This window comes from Hypanus sabinus, chromosome 2 (assembly GCF_030144855.1).
Source record: "Hypanus sabinus isolate sHypSab1 chromosome 2, sHypSab1.hap1, whole genome shotgun sequence".
In the NCBI taxonomy this organism is placed as follows: Eukaryota; Metazoa; Chordata; class Chondrichthyes; order Myliobatiformes; family Dasyatidae; genus Hypanus; species Hypanus sabinus.
Genome location: NC_082707.1, coordinates 35,095,006 through 35,107,218, shown reverse-complemented (window position 1 = coordinate 35,107,218; position 12,213 = coordinate 35,095,006). Strand labels below are relative to the sequence as shown.

Below are 12,213 nucleotides of genomic sequence, written 5' to 3'. Positions count from 1 at the left end.
GCAGTTCCTTTCGTCTCATTATAGAAAAGATGTGGAAGCTTTGGAGAAGGTGCTGAAGGGGTTTGCAAGATGCTGCCTAGGTTAACTGGTATGAAATAAGGCTACACAAAATTCTCCCTAAAGCGTCGGGGCTGAAGAGAGACCTAAAAAATGGCTTTTAAAATGATGTGAGGCATAGATATGTTACAGTCAGAATCTTTTCCCCACAGAAGAACTATCAAACACCAGAGGACATGCTTTCAAGGACAGAGGGGGAAAGTTTAAGGACAACATGTGGAGCACACAGAGATATGTACACAGAACAGGTTACCAGGGGCAGTAGTGGAAACCGACAATTTGGTGAAGTTTAATTGGCTTTTACATAGAGTTATGAAGGGAATGGAGGGATATGGATGACATACAGGAGAAGGACATTCAGTATAAATTAGCATCAAAATTGGCAGAACATCGGGGGTCAAATGGTCTATCAAGAGCTATACTGTTCTATGTTGTATATAATTAGGCTTTCCCCTCTAATAGAAAAGGTAGTTAGTTCTGCAATAGAGGTTATGCCACAGTTAATTACACTGTTACATTCAGCAGCAGTGAACAAATGTCCCATGTCTGAATCCAAATATTTGACATAAAACTGCAAATAAATTATTCTGAGGTGTCAATTAAAAAGTATTAATTCAGACCAATGAAATGACTATTTATTTTGAAGCTGGCCATAAGCAAACATTATTAATAATCCAAAGTGAAAATAAAAATTTTGTCACAAAATGGCTCATTTCATATTCATCTCAAATGCCAAATCGTCTACGTTCAATTACGTGGGATTATAAAATGCAACACACATTCTGTGTTGCTTGTTAAAAAAAATATTCTCTTCAGTAGACAATTCCATTGGAAACAGTAAGATTATTACATTTTCCATGAGACAGGAATGGCAGAGACTGCCACTAGATAGGTATCTTATGGATAGGGGAATCAAGGGATCAGCCATGATCTCAGAATGGCAGTGCAGGCTCGAAGGGCCGAATGGTCTACTTCTGAACCTATTGTATAGAGTTTGCTTGGCCAAAATCTAGTTCATGATTCAGCCAACATTCTAATGCAACATCGAGGATAAAGAATTCATTTAAAATCATAAACTTACTAGTTACATAAAGTACTTTGTAAACCAAATCAAGAATTATTTGTATCTGATAATAAACAGCTCTACACAGCAAGCTCCATACCAAAGCCAACATTTGAATCATTGTTGTGGTAATTTTGAAATTGTTTGAATTTGCCCACTGGAATAATGGGTGATTAGTTTTGTTAAACGTTTCTTCAGAAGCTCTACCATTCCTGTCTTGAACATTCATGTAATTATTGCCATTCCATTATGCTAATTCACTGAATAACTTTTCATGGGGAGAAGACTAATACCGCAAACTCCCTCAGCTATTTTTATATGCTTGAATTAAGAACAATAGATCAGTGAAAAGTATCTGCATAAAATTCAGCTTCTCTGTGGTTAATCTTACGCACGATGAAACATTTTTCCATGAAATAAACAGGTGTTTGACAGTTTGATGGGAATATTTAGCAGATTTATAGTTAGAAGTGGCTTAAAGTAACAGATTGAATAAAGACAAGCACTTTGGTTCAAATCCTACAATAAATCAGCAAGGATCTCCTTCCCCAAAAATACAGAATGAGATGTTTCTTACTTAAATAACTCCTGCTGAGGCAATTTACTTGACTACAATTTGACTGGATATTTGACAGAAATGACGATGTACAAACTGATATGGAACTGTGAGAGTGGAGAACTAGGAATGCATTTCTGTTTTGCCAAAACAGTTAAAATAAATAATTAATGACGATTGATGAACAAAAGCATCAACAGGACCTTTCTACAGGGGCACAGTAGAGAGCATCCTGACTGGCTGCATCACTGCCTAGTATGGGAACTGTACCTCCCTCAATCGCAGGATTCTGCAGAGAGTGGTGCGGACAACCCAGCACATCTACAGTTGTGAACTTTCCATGATTCAGAACATTTACAAAGACAGGTGTACAAAAAGGGGCCTGAAGGATCATTAGGGACCCGAGATACCCCAACCACAATTTATTCCAGCTGCTACTACCATCCGGGAAATGGTATCGCCAAGACCAACAGGCTCCGGGACAGCTTCTTCCAGTAGGCCATCAGACTGATTAACTCATACTGATATGAGTGTATTTCTATGTTACATTGACTGTTCTATTTATCATAAATTACTATGATTGCTCATTTAGACGGAGACGTAACAAAGATTTTTAATCCTCATGTATGTGAAGGACGTAAGAAATAAAGTCAATTCATTTTACGTCTGGAAAAAGGACAGGTGAATAAGCATCTCATATGAAAATAATTTTTCAATAAAGAATAATATGTGAATGTGTCACAGTAGGGAAATAGGGCTTCAAAACACCTTAAATAACATAATAAATATCATCTGTACATTTTCATGACAACTTTTCTTGTTAGGAAAACAGGAAGGGGCTGTTTAGTCTATTATATAATCAAAGCTGTTGAAAGATTTTCTGGTAATTACAGAACGATTCTAGAAGCTCAAAGTAATATCAGTTACTAATCCCTTGGTGCAAAATTCACATATCAGTTAGACAAAGCAAAACAAAATTCTGCAATCAATCTGTTAACCAAACTCAAAGCTGTATTAGAAAATTGAATCTCCTGTTGTATAAGTCAAACTTATCGAGTAAATAACTGGTTTAATGAAATATTACATCACATACCAGCAGATGTTATATGTTTCAAATTTTGTTCTCAAATTCTAAATAGTTTACAACTATGATGATACCAACCTTACTCGAAGTTGTAAGTAGACTAGTAATTACTGTGCCCTTAATGCTCATATGAATAACTGTTCAGCTACGGCACATCATGCTAAGAGTTACCAGTGGAAGCTTGCTTCAAACTGTGTTTGAATTAGATTATCAAAGAAAAAGAAATACATTTCTGAGGCCCAAATTCAGTGAATTTTAAAGAAAACTCCTGACACCTGAAAATATCCAATTATGAAAGGTAATACAGCTCTCACCCTTTCCAGCGTGATTTCCTCATATTCATAGTCTGTATCGGTACCATTGACCTGCAAAAGTCCCAAAGATACAAGTAAATTGTGAAGTCAGCTAAAACAGTTAGGTCATATTAAGAAAAGCTTAAAAGGCTTCACATTACACTGTGATGGGTCAGAACTGTCATCATGGTTTTCGTAACTTGATTGCTTCATATGACGAACACTTTGTAGTCATAAGAGATAAAATGAACTTTTGAACTGGACAGCACTTTCAATCTAGGGATTTTAAATCTTCAATATTTTAAATTGAAGATAATAAATATGACAAACATATTGCTTAACCCTGCGCAACTCTCATACATACAGTACACCGTACTGCAGACATTCATGATCCAAGAATCTGAAAGCATACTCACACTGATTCTACCTAATTAAAGTCACCATTGGAAATTTTTCCATAATGCAAATATATTAGATTTTATGCCATTAAAAAAGGAATCAGTAAAGTGAAGAATTGCATTGTGGCTTTATTACATTTAATGTAGCAGAAAAGACATTAGTACATTAACATAGTTAGAAGTTTAGTAAGTGCATTTGATATTGCACAACTTCAATTGTTGTTAACCAGCTGCAAACTGGAAAAGCTAAATTCATTAGGGTGTAGATATTGAAACTTGGAGACAACACAATTGGCTGAGGGATAAACCAAACCTGAAGCGGTCCATAAAACCAGAAGGTGTGAAATCTAAGTAAATGAGGAACGATTAATGAAGGAGAAATGGACGTGCCAAAACACAAAGAGTGTCTTTCCTGAAACTGACTGGAAACTGGTGTAAATATTTATAGAACAGGGAAGCAACAGTGATACATAGGCAGCAGAGAGAGTGGCAAGCGAACTACTTTATTGTAGACATGGGGAACATTGGCTACATCCTCAATGGATTTGAAAAGTTACCAGAATAACGGGCAGTTAAAGATTGGCTTCTAAAAGACAGGAACAGTAGTATCCTACCCAACTCTGTCTTTATCGCCCACGTTACTTGGTGGTTAAATGTAAGGCGGTATAATTATTAGGTCAGATGAGGATGAGATGAGATTTGATCAAGGTGTTGATCAAGGGTGGCATAGGAGAGTAGTGGTTAGCACAATGCTGTACAGTACCAGTGAACCAGGTTCAGTTCCTGCCACTGCCTGTAAAGAGTTTGTATATTCTCCCCTTGACCGCACGGGTTTCCTCCAGGTACTCTGGTTTCCACCCACAGGCCAAAGATGTACCGGTTGGTAAGTTAAGTGGTCATCTAGGGTTAAATTGGGGGATTGCTGGGCAGCGAGGCTTGAAGGACCTGTTCCATGCTGCATCTCGATAAATAAATATAATGAGCCTAGACAAGACCAGAAACAGCTTTTTCCCTTAGATGAATAAAAATGGCATGGTATTAATTGAATCAGTTGAACAGTTAGAAATAGAGTAAGGGAAAATATGCCCCAAGCAGAAAATAATTGGGATCTAGAACTCATTGCCTGAAGCCCTACAAGGCAAAAAGCATCATCGTATTTAAAAACTGTTTGGATGTGCAGTTAAAACATTTTTATTGTCATTGTTCCAGACCTACTGAATGGATAGCTCTTTTTTGACTAGCACAAACAAGAAAGGCCAAGTGGCCTTTGGTCCCCCAGTTTCTATGATTCATTCAATTATTTTAAGCATTCCCCAAAATGTAAACACAACTTTGCAGAATATTTACACAAATGAAATGCTTTGGCTGGTCATAAAAATGATAACTCAACACATGACATGAGGGAAGTGCTCAGTGCCATATGCTGTCGTTTGAACTGACAGCAAAATCGACTAAAGGCAGAGGCTTTCACTTAGATCGATGAGGAAAGTGAATACAAGGTTGTTTAAATATACTGCATATTTGTAGGGCGACAAACAGGCTTCTTGCCTGGTGTCTCATTGTGGAATGGGATAAAGCATGCAAGTTAAATAGTGGAAGTGAAAAAAGGTACAACTAGTTAAATTGATATTGACATCAATCATGCACGTGCAGAGTGAATCCTACAGTTAGGACAGAAACAGACTCTTTTGCCCAACCAGTCTGTCCTAACTATCTATCGACCATTTTCATACTAATCTCAACTATATGCTCCCCACACTCCTGTTAACACTCCCTCTCCCCCAGACTCTGCCATTCATTTGCACAGTACAGGCCATTTACAGACGCCAGTAAGCTTGCACATCCATGGTCTGAGAAAGGAAACCAGAATCCTGAGGAAACACATGTAGTCACATGGAGAATGTGCAAACTCCACTCAGACAGGACCCGAGTTTAGCATTGAACACAGGTTGCTGGGGCTGGGAGCTTCAGTCATATCTCTGTACATCTCCTCAGGAATGTATGATGTCAACAGAACAAAAACCATCCTACTTGCTAGCCTCAGAGTTATAATCATACAACTCTCACGTGTTTCCAAGTTTCAAGAACAATATGGGGAATGTAAGTAAAAATTAAAAATAAAATATATATTTGAAACAGTCACTTTGGGGCAGAGTGAAAATAACATTGCCTTCTTGCTGATAATCTAGATGGGTGCATCTCAAGTATGCATGCTTAGCCCGTTGCTCTACTCTCTCTGCATCCACTATTGTGTGGTCAGGCACAGTTCAAACACTATCTATAAATTTGCCATTGACACAACTATGGCTGGCAGAATTTCAGATGGTGAAGAGAATCCATAAAGGAACGAGATAGGCTGAGTTGTGTCAAAGCAACATCCTTGCACTCAACATCAGTAAGACCAAGGAGCTGATTGTGGATTTCAGAAAGGGTAAGACGAGGGAACACACACCAGTCCTCATCGAGGGATCAGAAGTGGAAAGAATGAACAGTTTCAAGTTCTTGGGTGTCAACACCTCTGAAGATCAATTGTGGGTGAATAATTGTAATCATTGATGCAAAGGAGGGAAGGCAGCAGCTATATTTTATTGAGAGCTTGAGGACATTTGGTATGTCACCAAGGCTCTCACAAATTTCAGCAGATACACTGTGGAAAGCATTCCAATTGGTTGCATCATTGTCTGGTGTAGAGGGCCCACTGTTCAAAATTAGAAAAAGCTGCAGAAAGTTGCAAACTCAGTCAGCTCCACTGTGGGCACGAGCCTCCCCTGCATCCAGGACTTCTTCGAGAGGTAATGCCTCAAAAAAGGTAGCGTCCGACATCAAAGAGCTGCATCACCCAGGCCAAGCCCCCATCCCATTGCTCCCATCAAGGAGATGGTACATGAACCTGAAGACACACACTCAATAGCTTCTTCCCCGCCGCCATCAGATTTCTGAATGGACAATGAACCCATGTACACTCTTTTTTTCCCTTTTATTTTGCTCTTTTTATGTACCACTTATTTAATTTAATTATATATATTGCTGACTGTAATTTGTACTTTTTTATATATTACAATATAGTGCTGCCACAGAACAACATATTTCATGAACACATTCCAATGATATTAAACTGGATTCTGATTTAATAGCATCCGGTAAAGAAGTACAAGACACTAACCAACATGGAGAAGTACAAATGAGGAAATTATGAAAGAATGAACTTAAGGATCAAAAGACATCTTTTATAATTCAATTACTGCAACATCTCAGTAAAGGGATTTTTACAGTGGAATTTTGATATGTTATGGTAATGATTAAATTTCAGAATCCATTAGCTAAGAACGTATTATCAGCGAAGCCATCTTTAAGGATACTATTCTTTCAGAAACAAAGACTAGCCACAACAGACAAATGCAAAAATTTTAGGTCACCCACACCAAACCACAACAGGATGTACAATTGCATAAAAAGTGAACCCTTGCAATTACCTGGTTTTCTGGATTAATTACTCATAAAATGTGGTCTGATCTTCATCTAAGTCACAATAACAGACAAACATAATCTGTCTAAATTAATAACACACAGACAATTGTACTTTTCATGTCTTTATTGAACACATTGTTTAATCATTCAGAGTCCAGGCTGGAAAAAGTAAATGAATCCTTGTATTTAATAACTGGCAGAAACTCCTTTAGAAGCAATAACCTCCACCAAATGTTTCCTGCAGCTGCTGATCAGACTTGCACAACAACGAGGAGAAATTTTGGAACATTGCTTCATACAAAATTGTTTCAGATCATCAGTATTTCTGAGATATCTCGCATGAGCATTCCTTTTCAGGTCATGCCACAGTATCTCAATTGACTCTGACTTGGCCATTCCAAAACATGAATTTTCTTCTTTTTAAACCATTCTGTTGTTGATTTATTCTTGTCTTTTGGCTCATTGTCTTGTTGCATCATCCAATTCCTATTAAGCTTCAGGTAATGGACCACTATCCTTACATTCTCCTGTAAAATGTCCTGATACAATTTTGAATTCATTACTCCCTCAATGATTGCAAACAGACAGACAGACATACTTTATTGATCCCGAGGGAAATTCGTTTTCGTTACAGCCATACCAACCAAGAATAGTGTAGAAATATAGCAATATAAAATCATAAATAATTAAATAATAGTAAGTTAATCATGCCAAGTGGAAATAAGTCCAGGACCAGCCTATTGGCTCAGAGTGTCTGACACTCCGAGGGAGGAGTTGTAAAGTTTGATGGCCACAGGCAGGAATGACTTCCTGTGATGCTCAGTGTTACATCTCAGTGGAATGAGTCTCTGGCTGAATGTACTCCTGTGCCTAACCAGTGCGTTATGGAGTGGACGAGAGTTGTTGTCCAAGATGGCATGCAACTTGGACAGCATCCTCTTTTCAGACACCACCGTCATTCCAGTTCCACCCCCACAACATCACTGGCCTTATGAATGAGTTTGTTGATTCTGTTCGTCTCTGCTACCCTCAGCCTGCTGCCCCAGCACACAACAGCAAACATGATAACACTGACCACCACAGCCTCATAGAACATCCTCAGCATCATCCAGCAGATGTTAAAGGACCTCAGTCTCCTCAGGAAATAGAGACAGCTCTGAACCTTCATATAGACAGCCTCAGTGTTCTTTGACCAGTCCAGTTTATTATCAATTCGTATCCCCAGGTATTTGTAATCCTCCACCATGTTCACACTGACCCCTTGGATGGAAACAGGGGTCACTGGTGCCTTAGCCCTCCTCAGGTCCACCACCAGCTCCTTAGTCTTTTTCACATTAAGCTGCAGATGATTCTGCTCGCACCATGTGATAAAGTTTCCCACCATAGCCCTGTACTCAGCCTCATCTCCCTTACTGATGCATCCAACTATGGCAGAGTCATCAGAAAACTTCTGAAGATAGCAAGACTCTGTGCAGTAGTTGAAGTTCGAGGTGTAGATGGTGACGAGAAAGGGAGACAGGTCAGTCCTCTGTGGAGCCCCAGTTCTGCTTACCACTCTGTCTGACACACAGTGTTGCAAGCGCACATACTGCCAGTCAGGTAATCAATAATCCAAACCGTCCAGGCCCTGTGGCAGCAAAGCATCCTCACACCTTGATGCTTCTTCCATCATGCTTAACAACTGGGTTGATGTTTTGGTGTTGGTGTGTAGTGCTCTTTTCCCTCCAAACATAGCAATATACATTTCCACCAAAAAGTTTAATTTTTGTCTCATCTCTACATAGAACATTGACCCAGAAGTATTTTGGAACATTCAGGTGGTCTTTTGCAAACTTGAGACGTGCAGCAATGTTTTTGTTTTTGGAGAGCAGTGGGTTTCCTTCATGGTGTCCCTCCATGAACACCATTCTTGTTCAGTGCTTTTCTTATAGCGGACACATGAACAGAGACTTCAGCAAGTTCTAGAGATTTCTGCAGATCTTTTGCTGTTAGCCTTGGGTTCTTTTTTACCTCCTTCCGCATTGCATTGTGCTCTTCGCAGAGCGCCCACTCCTAGGGAGAGTAGCAACAGTACTGAACTTCCTCCATTTGTACACAAATTTCTCCTACTGTGGATTGATGAACACTCAGGTCTTTCGAAGTGTTTTTGTCAGCTCTTCCAGCATCATGCATCTCTACAATTCTTCTTCTAAGGTCCTTTGAAAGTTGTTTGCATCGAGGCATGGTGCACATAAACTGATTTTTGTTGAGAAGAGCAGGCTCTGTCAGTAGCCTGACTTTGTGTGTCATTTTTGTAGGGCAGGGCACCTCGACATCCATTCTCATCTCATTGATTGGAAAACATGACTGCAAATAGCTTTTGTAGAAGGTATTGCCCCAGAGGTTCACATACTTTTTTGGAACTAGACTGTGATGGTTTAAATGAGGTGCTCAGTATTCATGAGAAGAAATACAATTGTTTTTGTGTTATTAGCTTAGGCAGAATACGTTAGTTTATTATTGTGATTTAAATGAAATTCAGACCACATTTTATGAGCAATTAATGCAGAACACTGGGTAATTACAAATGGATCACAAACTGTTCCATGCAACTGTATATCCAATTCAAGTTCAAGCACTTTGATTCACCCACAAAAATGGCAGTCAAGCTACGAGTTCCTCCACCACTGAAGAGACTGTCTTCATTTCCTCATGAAATTAATATAGGCAGTCCCTCCCTCTGCACCACTCTATTATGTTGCTGATAACGGCCCACATCAATTTGGAATTCATTTTAAAGTATTCCGTATGGGAGACAGGTTAACCACCTGCTTAGATACAGGGCCATAAGACCATTAGACGTAGGAGTAGAATTAGGCCATTCAGCCTATCATGTCTGCTCTGCTGATTTATTATCCCTTTCAACACAACTCTCCTGCCTTTTCCTTGTAACCTTTGACACCAAGAACCTATCAAACCTCCGCTTTAAATATGCCCAACAACTTGGCCTCCACAGCCATCTGTGGCAATGAATTCCAACAGATTCACCACCCTCTGCCTCAGGAAATTCCACACCTCTTTTTTAAAGTGACATCCTTGTATTCTGGGAATGTGCCATCTTTGTCCTAGACTCCCATTATGGGAAACATCCTCTCCACATCTACTCTGTCTAGGCCATTCAAGTTTCTGGTTACCTTGATAAGAAGAAATTAGACATTAACAACTGGAAGAAATAAATGACAATATATCTCCTGAAATGTTGATATTGATCATGAGCAGAAAAACATAGATGCAAAGAACTACATTTGGAATTGAAATGACCCAACAGAACACAACAATTTGAAACGGTTACTTTAAATGCACATCTCTCGCTGGGTGCAAAGATGCCATCATTTAATGAATATTCATCGCACAGTTAATAGTTTTAATGTAGAATGCTAACTGGGTATTGCAATGTACACCCTTGTCTTTGAAGTAATGTAGTGCCCAGGGCATTTACAACAGAATGCAACTGAACTAGAATGATATCTGGTTGTATTAACAGTAATGATTTCTGGAAAATTGGAACATTTGCAGCAGCTTCAATCATAGTCTGTGAGAAGACAGAGCGAAGTTGGAATATGATGAGATAACTGGCAGATAACTAGGAATATAGTTAATCTTCATATGGAATGGAGAAAATGTTAGCTGTAACATATGGTATATTCATGCTTCAACAGTTAAGGATAGAAGTTGAGAAAAATTCAGCAAAATTGCTCCTTTAAAAGCCAATCATTCAAATAATACAGGTTAAAATTGTTTCGGAATGCCTTCAGGACATTCTTGATAAAAAATATGTTACATAAAGTGCAATTAAAATGCTTTTGTCAATGGAGCTTCTGTGCAATGAACCAGAATTGATTAGAGAGCTTAAGGTAAAAGAACCCTCAGGACTAAGTGATCATAACATGATCAAATTCACCCTGAAATTTGAGAAGGAGAAGCTAAAGTCAGATGGATCAGAATTACAGTGGAGTAAAGGGAATTAGATGCATGAGAGAGGAGTCGGACAGAATTGATTGGAAATGAACACTGGCAGGGACGACAGCAGAGCAGCAATAGCTGGAATTTCTCAAGGCAATTTGAAAGGCACAGGATATATACATCCCAAAGAGGAGGAAGCATTCTAAAGGAAAGATGACACAGCTAACAAGAGAAGCCAAAGACAGGGCAAAGATTAGGGGGAAGCTAGAGGATCAGGATGCTTTTAAAAACCAACAGAAGGCAACTAAAATGTCATTAAGGTAAAGATGGATATGAAAGTAAGCTAGCCAATTATATTAAAGAGGATACCAAAAGTTTCTTCAGATACACAGAGTGTAAAGGAGAGGCGAGAGTGAATATTGGACTGCTGGAAAATGATGTCAGAGAGGTAGTAACAGGGGAAAACAAAATAAGTATTTTGCATCATTCTAAATTGTGGAACACCCTAGCAAAATGGTGCAAGTTCTAGCTGTCGGGGGACATGAAGTATGTGAAGTTACCATAACTAGAGAGAAGGTTCTTGGGAAACTGAACAGTCTAAAGGTAGATAAGTCACCTGGACCAGATGGTCTACACCTCAGAGTTCAGAAAGAGGTGGCAGAAGAAATCATGGAGGCATTAGTATTAACCTTTCAAGAATCACAAGATTCAGAATGGATCCAGAAGACTGAAAAATTGCAAATGTCACTTCATTCTTCAAGAAGGGAGAGAGACAGAAGAAAGGAAGCTATAGACCCGTTAGTCTGGCCTCAGTGATTGGGAAGATGTTGAAGTCAATTCATAAGAATGAGGTCTCAGGGTACTTGGAGGCACATGATAAAATAGGCCGTAGTCAGCATGGTTTCCTTGAGGAAAAATCTTGCCTAACAGATCTGTTGGAATTGTTTGAAGTAATAAGCAGGATAGACAAAGGAGAATTGATTTAATGTGTACTTGGATTTTCAGAAGGGCTTTGACAAGGTGCCACACATGATACTGCTTAACAAACTACAAGTCCACGGTATTACAGGAAAATACAAGTATGAATAAAGCAGTGGCTGACTGGCAGGAGGCAAAGAGTGGGAATAAAGGGAGCCTTTTCGACTGGCTGACAGTGACTAGTGGTGTTCCACAGGGGTCTGTGTTGGGGCCAATTCATTTTTCATTATATGTCAATGATTTGTATGATGGAATTGATAGCTTTGTTGACAAGTTTGCAGACAATATGAAGATAGGTGGGGGGGTGGGTAATTTTCAGGAAGCAGAGAGACTACAGAAGGACTTGGCCAGATTAGGATAGTGGTCATCAACCT

At 39.1% G+C, this 12,213-nt stretch overlaps 1 protein-coding gene across 10 annotated transcripts in view; it reads right to left on the bottom strand.

The window, feature by feature from the left end:
• Positions 1–12,213, bottom strand: part of dlg1b (discs large MAGUK scaffold protein 1b) — a 479,606-nt gene that overhangs the window by 176,043 nt on the left and 291,350 nt on the right. For all 10 annotated transcript variants that reach the window (XM_059943959.1, XM_059943963.1, XM_059943971.1 and 7 more), the window contains one exon: positions 3,075–3,125. In XM_059943959.1, coding sequence (XP_059799942.1) covers positions 3,075–3,125 — 51 coding nt within the window. The remainder of the gene's footprint in view (positions 1–3,074; positions 3,126–12,213) is intronic.